The following is a 14,334-nucleotide window of genomic DNA, read 5'->3' on the forward strand; positions in this document are numbered from 1 at the left end:
CTGACAACATTTTTATACATTCCTCACATTTATAAAACATACAAAAAACCTTAAACTGAATTTGTGCTGATCATTCTTAAATGTATAAAACAGGGCTGGACATATTGTAAGGACTTTTTAAAAATAAAGGTTCTTTATGCCAATCAATGGTTCAAATAACATCCAAGGAAACTTTTTTTTTTTTGCTGCACAAAATGTTCTTTAGAGTGGAAAGGGTTTATTTTGATCAATAAAGGAATAGAAGAATCTGTCACTAATTACTCACCCTCATGTTGTTCCAAACCCGTAAGACTTTTGTTCACCTTCGGGACACAAATGAAGATATTTCTTTCCCTCCATTGACAGACTATGCAACTACCACTTTGACTTTTCAAAAAATTCATAAAGAGATTGTAAAAACTAAATTGAGTGGTTTAGTCCAAATTTTCTGAAGAGACTCGATCGCTTTATATGATGAACAAATTTAATTTAGGCTTTTATTCACAGATACTCATCAATTCACACATTAGTTTTGGTAAACGGAAGCTCAAGCATCTTCACTTGACGTGTGAGAACCAATGAGGTTTGCTTTCGCGCGTCAAGCAGGCTCGGTTGAGCTCCTGTTTATGTTCGCTGATAAATGTTTTACGATCTCTTTATGGACTTTTTGAAGCGTCAAAGTGTTAGCTGTCAATGGAAGGACAAAAAAACATTTTCATTTGTGTTCCGAAGATGAACGAAAGCCTTACAGGATTGGAACGGAGTAATAAATGACAGAATTTTCATTTTTGGTTGAACTACCCCTTTAAAATGCTCTTCACGGTAATAAAAAATGGTTCTTTTAAGAACTTTTTTACTGAAAAGTTCTTTGGCAGACCCCTAGTTCTACTATGGCATCACTGCGCAAAACACCTTTTGGAACCTTCATTTTTAAGTGTCCACATGTCCAACAGGTTTTAGCACATACAGTCACCGCAAAACATACTTGTACAGAGTGGTTGTCTGTGTGAAAACCTTTTACATTTGCTAGTTGGTCTACCAGGCCTGCTCAAAGACTTTCTTGCACATGTTCGAGTTCTCCTGGTGTAGAGGAAACTCTGAGCCCGGCACCAGCTGCTCTCTGCTCCTCTTTGAGGAGAATGTCCGTCCTGAAGGCAGCTTCTCCTGCTTGGACACCATCTCTCTAGAGTGCATCAGAAGCAAAACAGGTTAGTTGTGTTCATTTCACACATTTTAAAATGTTATATGATTGTAACCTAGAATCTGATATGTTGATAGATACCTGAAGGGGAAAGTGGTTTTGTCCATCTGCATGCAGACGAGGAAGGGGTACTCGGAGAACTGCACTGTAGTGATGAAGTCTAGGGTGGCTTCTGTCTCAAAACCTACTTCCACTCCAGCGCTTGCAAAGTCCATATCCACTGTCACGTTTCCAATGAAGACCAGAGCTCCCCTGCACACAATGTCAAGGATGAGCTTAGCAAGAACGCTAAAAACTCTAAAGGCCTGTTCACACCAAGAATGATATCTATATTAGCGTCTACACCAACGAACGATAAAGCTCTGTTTATGATAAGTGCGTGCTGCAGTTTTGTCATTGTTTCTCTGTGCCGTTATTGTTATAGTTGTGGTATGGACTCTGCTATATTGTTTTTTATATTTAGAATGGTTATCGTTATAGTTATCGTCCTTGGTGTGAACAAACCTTAAGAAACCACACAGTAAAAATTATTCTTTTTTTAAAACTCACTCCACTATTCTAAAAGCTTTTTTCAGGGACAGTAATGCGTCTCTGTGCAGATTTTCTATTTTTATTAATTTAGAAGAAAAAGAAAAAAGTTGAACCAACAAGCAGAGTACAATTTTTCAAATATGCACTTTTTTTGGTTCAGTCCCATTTACTTTCTTCCTAGTAGTTTGTTTGCCAGTTTAATTTAGGCATGATGCATGTATATTCCTGATAGGAAACATAATAATAAACTTAAAATACATTTAAACTTATTTGTTAACTAAAACTAGAGCTATTAAGATACGTTATTTTCATTAACTGAAATAAAGCCGAAATAAAATAAAATATACATATTAGATAAAAAAAGAAAGAAATCTTGCCTTGGCAGCTAACAGAAATAAAAAATGAGTTTGAAGTACTAAAATGACTAATACTAAAACAGAATGTAAATTTTAAGCTAAATAGAAATATATAAAAAAGAAATGACAAACACAAAACAAAATGACTAAAACTTGAACTAAAATTAAAATGAAAACTTGAACAATATGAATGCTATAATAGTATATAAATAGTACTAAAATAACAACTAAATGATTATAGTTACAAAACTAGAGTTTCCCTTAGGGTCAAACCTTTGGATGTGCACAACTTGATTTTACTGTATCTCAGCTGTATTTTCAGCAAGGATTTTCCATGTTTAACATCTCATTCTTCCTACAGCACATGCCACACAGCGAACAATTTGTGATAGAGATTTATTGCCTCGGTCTCTGCTGAGTCAGTTTTGGTGTTTGGGCTCACATATCACATGAGACAGTCTGGCTCCATGCTTTCAACCTCCACCTTAAATGATCTGTTGAACATGGCTGCCCGTGATGAGTGGGCTGATTGGCGGCATGCTAATCTTGTGCGCCCGAGAGAGCTGTGGTTTATTTCGTTTCTAAACATAACCCGCTTGTGTCTGACTATGTGTGTCTGTGTGCGTAACTATCTTTCTATCGGTTTCCCCGCTTCAGTGTGCCCGCACGCACATGTGGGTGTTTACGTATTAGGTTGTCTGTCTGTCAGTGAGTCTTTGTCTGTCTACTTGTGTGTGTGTGTGTGCTTTCAGAGAAGGTAAAGCTTGCCTCCCTGATCCATACACCTGCCCCTGCCTGTCCTGAGGGCTGGCAGATGTAGAAAAGCAGATGTCACCCAGAAATACCCATCATGAAACAAAGAACAGCAAACCCGCAGCACTAAATGTAAGGTAAAAAAGAGACATTTCCTCATACAGTATGAACTTGGGAGTATTTTGTCTTAAACAACATGGAATCAGTTTAAATGTAAAGATCTGAAATCTGTCCCTGAGAGCATTTGGTTTCTCACAATCGATATCATAACCTAATTTTACCCTCAACCCCTGATCTTTTACTCCTACCACAGCATCTTTCCATTGCCCTCATTTCCCGCCTGTCTCATTTTAGCCAAGTTGCCATTGCTTGCATCCACAAACTAACAGTAAGCAAGCAGGTGCAGTTGTGGCTAAAGATGTGGATTAGCATCGAATCTCTCTGAAGGATTAATGATGTTATAATAAGATGCACCGGCATCGTATTTACTGTCATTCGAAAAACCGAGTGAAGAAAAACATCTGGCAATGGCATCTAAGTAAGCAAAGTAAGTAGTTGATTTTATCAAAACCAACTTTGCATCTAAAGAAAACTAGGGTGAGATGTCTTACATAAGGTCATCATGGGTTGTTGTCCCATGTGGGGTTCATTTTAATCAGAGCTCGGATCTTTATCTGAATGCACAACACTTATCCCATTCAAGGATGTGGTTTAAAAAGAAGAAATTCACCTGTTGTTGACGCTCGTCTTAGACTCTCTATACCATAAGCTGAACTCCATCCCTCCAGAGATATCGATGGCCAGACCGCCTTGGAACTCAGCACTGGCTCTTACACCAGACTGAAGAGGAATCACCTTCAAAGAAAGTGAGAAAGTACAAAAAAATATTACTTTTAATATTTTAGATAATTTTGATGATTATGGCTTACAGCTATGAAAAACTTTTCACAATATTCTAATTTTGACTTTGGGGTTTTTTATAGGTGTAAGCCATAATCATCAAAATTATAACAAATAAAGGCTTGAAATATCTCACTTTGCATGTAATGAGTCTATATAATATATTAGTTTCACATTTTAAGTTGAAGTACTGAAATAAATGAACTTTTGCACGATATTCTAATTTTTCGAGTTTCACTTGTATATATATGCAGGAAATTACACAGTTATAAAATTGAAACACTTTCAAACCACGCTAAGTGTTTCAAATCATTTCCATCATTCACTTTCAGAATGCAGCACTGGTCCCGTAATCTGTCCCACAAATGTCACACACTGTCCCCAGGCTGTCAGGCAATGCTAATTGATTGCAGAACATCTGCTGCATGTGTCAGATCTACTATGGAGTGTGATGAGTCAAGCGTCTCTTCTGTAAGTGCATATTAAGCTGAATGTCATACCTGTGAGTGATCTGTCAGAAGAATAAGGCCCTTCACCACATTGATCGGATCTCCAGACATAGAGAACATCTTGGACATCAGGTCACTGTAGCCCTTGAAGAAGGTCACTGGGCGGAGCTGAACATCGAACAGAAGAGCAGACATACCAGCAAAAGACTCCAGTTCTTCTTCTCCTTCATCCGGCGTGGCTGCAATTAGAGACTCTAGACCTTGTGCTTCAATTGTCACCTGAAAATCAGAATGCAAGCACAAAGCACAGGTTAATATCAGCACACACAATGCATGTTAATGGCATATGCTGTACAACACTGTGTCATGGTAATGATGACAGACAGTATACCTGGAGGCCATGAAGGAGGGCACTGTTGCTCTGACCATAAATGTTCATGTTGCTTCTCCTCAATACGCCTGAGCCAGAGTACAGGATGTCCAAATTGTAGGTGCAAGTTACATCTGCAGTTCCTGTTGAAATAAATGATATATACTACAGACACTGCTACAAGACACAAACAACAAGATGTTTATCATTTAATTTTCTACAAACAATGTGCTAGGTTGTTCTAGGTGGTCGCTATGGGGTCAGTAAGTTTAATTTTTTATTATACTTTTCTAAGCTTTTTTTAAGATGCTTTAATTGATCAAAAGTGACTGTAAAGACATTTATATTTCTATTCAAAATAAATGAAATTCAACTTTTGAACTTTCAATTAATACAAAATATTGAGCAGCTCAACATTGATCACAATAAGTAGCTAATGTTTCTTGAGCAGCAAATCAGCATATTAGAATGATTCCTGAAGGATCATGTGACACTGAAGACTGGAGTAATGATGCTGAAAATTCAGCTTTGCCATCATAGGAATAAATTACATTACAATAGAAAATAGTTATTTTAAATTGTAATTATATTTAACAATATTACTGTTTTTACTGTATTTTTGAACAAAGAAATGCAGCCTTGGTAACCAAGAGACTTCTTTCAAAAACATTAAATCGTCTTACTGACCCCAAACTTTTAATGTATATTAATATGTATATATTAATGTAACTGAGATATTTATTTATATTTTTTTCAACTGTTTTATCACCCACAAGGCAAAATCCTTTCATTATAGCTGCCTATAGATTATTTCTTCTAAATCATGTTTTATAAAACACATTTTTATCATAGTGTGAAACATTTGATAATATATTTTAGATTATATATTTGTAATACTAAGTACAAAAGATGTAACTTGGGTGGTACCGTTTCAAAAGATACTAATATGTACCATTTAATTACTAACTACTATGTACACTTTATGTACATTTAGGCCCGGTTTCACAGACAGGGCTTATATTAAGCCAGGATTAGCCCTTAGTTCAATTAGGACATTTAAGTAACTTTTATAAATGTGCCGTAGAAAAAAACATTACTGGTGTGCATCTTGAGACAAAACAATGGCACTGATATGTTTTAAGATATGTCAGTGCAAGTTGCTTTCAGCTAAACCATGGTTAATAAGTTATTTTAGTAATATAATATATAATAAAAAAATAAGTTAAAGACATGTATTTCAGTCTGGCAATAGCTTAAACCTTGACTGTGAAACCTTTTAGGGGTAAATAAAGTACAAAGATGAAAGGTCACCACCTCAGTGACAGTTTTTGTACCTTTGTTTCTGAGAGTGATGCAGACTTTGTGTCAGGTATTATTATATAAATATTATAGTGTCATAGATTTAGGTTTAAAGGTTAAGAGCGGGTATAGATGAGCTCACTTACGTGCCATGAATCCTGAAAAAGCAGATGATGACCCAGCCTTCGAGAATCTGTCATAGTTGTGGGAAACCATGTCCTTCATCACTTGTTGTACCAATTTACTGCAAACCAGGCATATGACTTTTATCACACAAGTGCCACTCAGCGCCAGAGACAATCATTAAGAATAAATTATAAATTAACAAATATGTTTTAAAGCATGCGTTTAGTAAACCTGAGACCCACCAGGCCGGCATCTCGAAGCGCAATATGTCCTGGACTTTAGACAGCATGTATTTGTTCATCTCATGCGGCAGGTGTCCGATGGAGAGCAGAACGTTCTTCACTTCCATATATGATGGACTACTGCTCATAATCAGATCAGCTGCCGCGGCACGAACGTTCTTCTCATAAATACGCTGGTTCTGATGGTATATGCGGTTCACTGTCTTTTTCACCTGTGGAAATAGTGTGTTAAATGTTTTGTGAGTAGTTTTGTGCCCCTCTAGATAGGCTGATGGGGGATTGATGATGTACCTCTGGTGTGATAAGCTTAGGGTCGTATCTCTGCAGCGCTGTGATGGCAATGGTGCTATACGCTCCCACCTCCGACTCAGCATATCTGGCAAGAAGAGGAACACTCTCCGGTAGAAGAGCGTTCTTCAATGCTAGCAGGTACATCTGAACCTCAGACTCCACCTGAGTGCTGTCAGGCCCTGCCAACAGCAGCTCTTTCACCTTAAGCACTGTCTGCACATCGAACACAAGACAAACACACTCAGGCAGTTTGAATTACTGAAAGATTAAGATGCTGATTTAGATGTAGTTTATAATGCAAGCACGGTTTAATGTATTAAATGTTGCTGAGAGTGCTATATTGTTATTTGTATCAGAAAGCATAAGCAAATTATTTTATATACTTAGATACTCAGATTGATAGATAGATTAGATACTTTATACATTCATATATTTATGATGCACTTATATGAATCATATGTGAACAATCATGCGGGTGTAAATTAAATTGCAATTTATAAATATGACTCAATCAAATACTCCAATAGAAGCGAATATGAATAATATTCTGACTCACCGGTAGTTCACATGCTCCTTTCAGACAGAGTTTCCTGAGCAGAGCTCCCATGATGATCACAACTGACTCCTTAATGTCTGAGCTGCCAATCTTTCCGTTAGACACATCCTAGATGGGAACAAAGATAGAATAATTCATGAAATAATTCATAGAATAATTTATGAAAATTGTGAACATTACATATATATATATATATATGTGTGTGTGTGTGTCTTTAAAAAATCTATTTAAAGGTGATAGTCACAGTGAGGAGGCTCTAAATTCAGATGTAAAGTCAGATGTGAGAGCAATAATGGAGGTGTCTTACCAGCAGGGACTGAAGCGTGGTCTCTGTCGGGTGGGAGGCAAAACCACATGCGTACAGAAAGCGCTCCTGTAGCACTAAACCTTCCTTCTTGCTGAAGTCCAGAAACTCCAGAATGGCTGAGAGAGAAGATGGAGTCTGCGCTGATGTGACTGCATCCACCAGCTGAGGCCTAGAAAGGTGAAACAATGTAAACTGGCAGTGTAAAAAAGCAGCAAAGAGGCAGGACAACAACAATGGCTGCTATTATAGTATATAGTGAAAGTGACATGTGAAGGCCATATGGTAACACATACTCGGAATTTATCCTCTGCATTTAACCCATCCAAGTTAGTGCACACAAATTCGGAGTACTGAGTAGGGATGACACACTGCAAGAATCGAACCAGCAGCCTTAGGGTTACCACTCTGACTCTAACCATAAGGCAACGACTGTATCTCTGCATCTCTGGTATCATTAGGAATGGCCACTTACCCAGCTACCAAACGAAATATGTTCTAATAATGTTTTGCCAATGTTTTTGCCTAATGTTCTCTGAACGTTCAAAACGTACAGTTTTTGAATGTTTTAAAAACGTTTCTTGGTTATGCGAATGCTTTAAGAAAACATTCCATTTGATCATTTCTTGAACATTAAGAGAACTTTACTTTTGAATGTTCAATATACATTCTGAAACCAATAGTACATTTTTTTTTAAAGTTAGACGAACATCCAACTAAAAAATTGAGAAAAAAACATTCCGTAAACGATGTATAAATAATGTTTTGAAAATGTTATTAAAGATCAGATAACTTTGAACAAATGTTCCATTAATGTTACTGAAAGAACCTTGCCAGAATGTTCTGAGAACGTTCCCTGTAGGGAAATATTCATGTAAATACGATATTTGAAGAAATTACTAAAAGTACGCCGCTAACTATAATTTCAATAACGTGACAGTACCGGTAGTTCAGCTGTTTTGAAAATATAGCTTTTCCAGTAACAAGCGTTTTTCTACAAGTAGAGATGTAGCAAAAAAGAATGCTTCATCTTTACAGTTTTACAGCCAAGCAAACCAAGGTTAAAGTCGAATCAAAATCTGATTTTGGTTCTTTTGTTCATTGTTCAAAAAAGGAAAGAAACAATTCACTGATTCGAGTCTTTGTGCACAGAAGTCTACATGAGTCTTTTTTTTACGGTAACATTTGAGAGTTGTGCAGGCTGATGACTTCGAGAGAATGAGGTGTTTACTGTTTAGCGTCCTTGTTAGTGCACTCGTCTCACATGCCAGCGATTCAAGACCGAATCGGAGCAGGGAAGTTTGGATTTGGATTGGTCTGTTATGTAGAGGTCTGTTTGTTTGGGTTGATTAAATGTCAACAATGTTCAGCAACGACTTTCAGAAATAACATACTGCACTTTTAATGGACACGCGCAAGTGACGGCCATTTTAAGTCCACGAGACTGCAAGTGCACATGAAGTGTGCCATTTCGGACAGGGCCAATAGTGTATAAATTAGAAAGAGGAAAATACAATGAGGAGTTTGGTCTTACAGTGCAGTCTTGCTGCAGTTGCGCAGTACTGTGAGGATCTCTGCCTTGCTGGCTTTGCGCAGGCTGTGTAAGAGCGTGAGGAAGCTTCTCGGGGCTTCTGCTTTAGAGAGTGAGTCCGGCTCCAGCTGAGACCTCACCGCCTTCCATGTGTCCATCAGCTATTGTACACCAAAACAATGCAATGCACAATTAGTATGAACACAAAAACAGATTCCACACATTTCTGTCTGTTTTTATACAGAACATCACAGTTAAAGGTGCTCTACGTAACTTTTAGCGGCCTCTAGTGGTGATGTTTCAGATTGCAACCAAATTTTACAAGAGCGCTCGTGCTCAAACTCATAGACAATACCGTCTATTACGCAAATATCTCGGCGAATACTAGACGGATTCGGCGAGCACCGAGCTCGTTGGGACCATCTAGTCGAGCTGAAAAGAACCATATAAGTTCCATAGTTTTTGGTGGTGTTTTCGCGGAGATATTAGCAGAAAACCATCGGGCGCGCTGCCAAAATTGCGGACGCCGGTGACGTCACGATCTCAGAAGAAAATCGCTCGTATCTCTGGAACGCAAAGACCCAGAGAGCTCAAATTCGGGGGAGGAGGTCCCAGGGGAACCCTTGCCCCAACGCTAGAGTGGCGGGCCTCGGGGATGCCCCCTACCGGATCGCCGTTCGCTGGGACCCCCGATTTCGAACGGCTATAACTCGGGGAGCCGGGCGAGTTGGACCTCGGGGGTGGGCTTGTTCGAAAGGCCCCGTCCAGCACTACGAACGATTAGAGTCTTGGGAATATTGATCAAAGATTGACTGAGATATAAGCCGAAAAACGTGCGCCTTTAACCGGACGTAACTCAGGAGCGCGCATGCACGTCACATCCGTTGGATTTCGCGGTAAATCCGACCCGGAGACTTCACATAGAAATAGGAATACTGGCCTTCAGAGGTAATAGCCAAACTCGACAAGTGGATCATTTTAATGTGTGATTACAACCCCTTCACACACAGGCAATAAAAAAAGGATTCATTTTAGTAGAAAAGTTACATAGAGCACCTTTAAAGGAATAGTTCAACAAAAATGAAAACTATCATTATTTACCCAGCCCAAAATCTATGACTTTCTTGCTTCCAGGGAACACAAAAAGATAGTTTTTTGGGAAAGATCTGCGACAGCAAAATGTCTCCTTTTTGTGTGCAAGAAAATCAAAAGGAATAACATAAAAGCTGATAAAATGATGACAACACCAGATTTACAAGCATAAACACATAGTTGCTCACATTGGGGCATCCCTTGCACTTGGCTTTAACTTTCTCCACTATGACTCCAACAGACATGAGTTTGTCATCCAGAGACTTCACCACACCTGCGACATCTTTACCCGCCGCTTCTGCTGGCCCTACCTCAATCTTTTTAAGCGTCAATGACTGCCTGAGGGAAATGAGAAGATGCTTTAATTTCATCCATTTACTATGTTGATCATGCGTGATAGGTTTTCTCATTTCTTTGGTACCTGGACAGGACTTTAGTTGCAGCTGTATGACGAGCATTGATGGACAAAATGTGTGTTTCCTCAGTATCGGCAGACTTAATGATGCCATTCTCCAGAGTGATTACTGTTTCAGAAGCAGACTTCCCACTGACACCCAATACCTGGAAGAGCGGAGAGGAAAGGTAAAAAAGTGCTGGGAATGGTGTATAAATGAGGTAAGATGAGTTTTTTTCTTACTGGGCTGTGAGTGGTGAATCCCGTCTCTTGCGTTTTGCAGGTTTCTAAGTGTTTTGTACGGATCACCTGATGTTTGGTAGCCTTGTACTCAACTAAGCATTTCCCTGAAGCATCAGCCTGCAGATTATGGAGAAAGTATTTTAAAAAAGAAAAACTTACACACTTTTCACACTTCAGTGGAGAATTTTAATTGTCAGACTGTACCTCCATCATCTTCCCGGACTTTAGCTGCATCATTAGCATACTGGCCACACCCCTCTTCAAGTTTTTGATGGTAGCAGGCTCCGCCTTATGGGTATACAGGCTTCTGATCTAAGTTAGCAAGAAAAAAAATCACACAAAAAAATCAAATCACTATGGAAAATATTTAAAAGTTCAAAACTAAAACGGATATGAAACACATTTTAATGACATAATGAAGTGTGTTTGTTTACCTTGCCCATCTTCCACAGCACCATGAAGGGCCTCTGAAGTGCCTCAAGCCTGACTCTACCCAGAATGCTTTCTGCTGAGCTGCCGTGAAAGATGTTGTTTTTGCGGGAGTGCTTTCCAGCACTTTCAACTTGAACATTTGAAATCTGAGGATAGGATAGGAGAATGTGATGTGCACCAATAGTATTATTGTTAGCTAAAACTAAAACCATAAAAAAAAAAAAAACATTTTACTATCTGAAATAAAATAAAATATATAAAAAACACCTTAAACGCATTTTATTTCAACTAGTTGACATGGCAACATTTAATAATAAGAACCTTGAAGTAGTCTACTAAACTAACTAAAACTAAAAACAAGAACTTAAAAACTATATAGATAGACATATTTAAACACTGTATTATTAATGCCAGGCCAGTAGTTGGCGATGTCACTTTTTAAAGGCACATAACCTATGCCTATATGCGCCTATAGAGTGAACACGTAATACGCATGCGCATGACGTCACCATTCTCACAAAAAAAAACCTTTTTGTAGTTTTGGAGACGATAACGGTATCGTTTTCAAAAACATGCACTTTGAATTCCTTTTCTAAATTTTGTGATTTCAAGCCCCCAAAACGCAGTTGTCGTGTAAATGAACAGCCAAAACGCATAATAAGTTTTTCATTTTTAGTTGAAACGGTGTCGTGTAAACGGCTCCTCAAATAAAATTGTTTTCACACTAGGTTCACATACCTTTTTGAAAAATAAGTACATTTTAGTATTCAAACACTGCAGGTCATTTGCAATTAAATGAAAACGCAATTCAGTTTAAATTGATATTAAACGCAATTAGTTGAACTTAAGAGTCCTTTCTTGTCATGCTTAGGTACTTAAGCTTAGGACTTAAGTATATCTTTATATAGTTTCATAATTCTACTGTCTTTGAAATATGGTTTAAAATGTAAAGTAATTTTTACAAATATTTGTAATGATGAAGCTGCAAAATAGTACATTTAAAATGAACTTTAAATGTAATATTGAGTAACAAACTAGTTTAAATTATAATCAAGTTACAATATTAGTCAGCAAGGCAAAATATTATTAAAATAATGATTTAAAATGTACTTTTAAAAAGTGTAGTGTTAAGACACATAAAAGTGTACTCTCTTTAAGTGCATTTAAGTGTCCTTTTTTAATTTTATTAATATTATATTATCTGCTACTACAAATTAAAAAAATATATATACTTAAGATTATACGCTACAAGTGCACATTCAATACATTTAAGCACACTTCTATTTCACAAGGGTATGCAATCAAAAAAGTATCAAAGTACTTTCTCGTCTTTACCTGCACTTGAAGTAGCTGTTCATCCTTGATCTCTGAGTTCCTCCAGACGAGGCTGATGTCCACATCACTGCTAATCCTGAATCCAGCATTCCCCCTAGTGGATCCCGTCAGCCTGTTCAGCCCGACCTCAGCGCTGTAGCTGTATCTGTAGAGTTTGTCATTATCTAGCCGAGGTCCAGCACTCGCACCTGTAAAAACACAAAAATGTCATGCTGTGAAACATTCTAGAGCTTCAGCATGTATAGCTGGACTAGAACAAGAGAGGAATGTGAAAGGAGAGAGCCAGGAAGTGGACTGGACATCTCATACACAGCCTTAAACCCAGTAATGGATGGGGTGGAAACTCATTCTGAATTGAATCTGTAGGTTTTGTTCTCCACACCACAGCGTTTACATCCACATGCTCATTTATTTTATTTGGTCAAGAGAAAGCAACAGGCAAACCGGAGGCACTCCAGAGGAAGTTCATATAGCCTTTTCGCAGAAAAATTAGAGGTAACACAGAAGGAAAAGGAATGTAGTCCTATCTGTAATAGTAGGTGGGTCTCAGATAACAGTGTACTATGAGCTAATAATCCTCAGTTATCTGTAATCCTCATTTATTTGGATTATATTCTTTACTTAACCTTTTTTTTGTGATGCAACTTCATTTATTTTTGTCTTTGTCAGAATCATATATTCAATGTAAAGTTTGTGCAAAATCAAGATACTTTGTGATGTTAAAGGGGCAAAAACACTGAACAAATCAAAATGTGCCAAACACATTTAATGCTCAAACATATTTTGTCTGAATATGTGGTTTTAGTATCGTTGATTCATAAAGTGATTGATAAACAGTAGTCTCTCTAAAACGAGACCGTTGTCAGTGCCAACACAGTTCAGTCCTGTCCTGAAAACACTGACGTGTCACATTCAGATTGCATCACATCTTCTGATACAGAGATAATGCCCTGATTTTACCTCCTAAAACAACTAAATGTTTTTTATTTAATTTGTACATTTATGTATTTTTATTTAAACACACAAAAAAGGGTTTCAGTAATGATACTGATATACTGATGAGTCTACTTGCAATGATTAGATGAATCTGGGCACAGATTGAATGAAAGGATGTGACTAACCCAACTCAAGATTAATATTCCAGAGACCTCAGTGAACTGGTTAAACCCTTAAATCGATGTAATATTTAAAAGTAATTTAAATCTTAAATTTGAAAATATGAGAATATTTGTTAGCTTTAAACAACAAGCAAACCAACAGGAACGTGCAGCCTAATGTAAATGTTTTTTTTTAAATATATATATAGCTATCTTTAGACTTTAAAAATCGCTTACCAAGAGACGAGGTGCTTAGAAAGGAGGTCACACACAGTAAGAGTCCAGCAAGCCGCAGCATGGTTGGCTCGCTCGTTAGAGGTCTGCGGGCCAGAGAAAGGATGGGTGCCTGCCTGACTCCTTCAGCTCTCTATAGTGTTTATCTGGATACGAGGGGCAGACTCCAAACTCCACGCTCCGGTACTAAGTACGAGATAACGGCTAATAATTAACCGGCAGAGCTCACTGTGATTTGGTGAACGAACGCTCCTCAGAGACGAGGTTTGGTTTTTATAGTTGGGTCCTTCCGGTAGGGCATCAATCAGCGCTTATTGAACGCGAATGCAGTGGTGTGTTTCAACGGGGAGTTTCTGTCTCATTCATAATGATCAAACGCTCAGGACAGGATTAGGTCATTTATTTTGTCTTACTGAATCACATTATAATTACATTGAACAAATAATGAATGTCCAAAGTTAAAACGACTTTAACCCACAACGAAACACTTGAAATGCAGTCATTCTATTCATGTTTGTTTCAGACATTTTTGAAAAACGTTTATAGCCTAAATTTTTTTTTTTTTTTAACTGCATGGTTTTCTTAAATTGGCCTAATAAAAAAGTTTTGAAATTTCTTA

The 14,334-nt window shown here is 37.7% G+C and overlaps 1 protein-coding gene across 1 annotated transcript; it reads right to left on the bottom strand.

Annotated features, from left to right (window-relative positions):
- Positions 1 to 867: 867 nt before the first annotated feature.
- Positions 868 to 13,821, bottom strand: mttp (microsomal triglyceride transfer protein). Its single transcript, XM_056264581.1, has 18 exons — positions 13,719 to 13,821; positions 12,385 to 12,572; positions 11,052 to 11,195; positions 10,822 to 10,929; positions 10,618 to 10,734; positions 10,402 to 10,541; positions 10,169 to 10,319; positions 8,892 to 9,049; positions 7,361 to 7,529; positions 7,054 to 7,161; positions 6,498 to 6,710; positions 6,207 to 6,418; positions 5,985 to 6,082; positions 4,561 to 4,682; positions 4,221 to 4,448; positions 3,551 to 3,675; positions 1,262 to 1,432; positions 868 to 1,162 (listed from the first exon to the last, which is right to left on the bottom strand). The coding sequence occupies exons 1-18, from the start codon at positions 13,777 to 13,779 to the stop codon at positions 1,015 to 1,017; spliced, it is 2,661 nt and encodes an 886-aa protein (XP_056120556.1). The 5' UTR covers positions 13,780 to 13,821; the 3' UTR covers positions 868 to 1,014.
- Between the last annotated feature and the right edge of the window lie 513 nt (positions 13,822 to 14,334).

The sequence above is a fragment of the Rhinichthys klamathensis genome, unplaced genomic scaffold, assembly GCF_029890125.1.
Source record: "Rhinichthys klamathensis goyatoka isolate OS25496 unplaced genomic scaffold, OSU_Roscu_1.1 h1tg000222l_1, whole genome shotgun sequence".
Classification (NCBI taxonomy): Eukaryota; Metazoa; Chordata; class Actinopteri; order Cypriniformes; family Leuciscidae; genus Rhinichthys; species Rhinichthys klamathensis.

Bases quoted from the DNA above. Each gene is read 5' to 3' on its own strand.
- mttp (XM_056264581.1), bottom strand. From the start codon at position 13,779: ATGCTGCGGCTTGCTGGACTCTTACTGTGTGTGACCTCCTTTCTAAGC. The intron at 4,449-4,560 runs GTATACTGTCTG...TCTGATTTTCAG, and splicing joins CCCTCCTTCATGGCCTCCAG to GTGACAATTGAAGCACAAGG. The intron at 1,163-1,261 runs GTATCTATCAAC...GATGCACTCTAG, and splicing joins AAAACCACTTTCCCCTTCAG to AGAGATGGTGTCCAAGCAGG.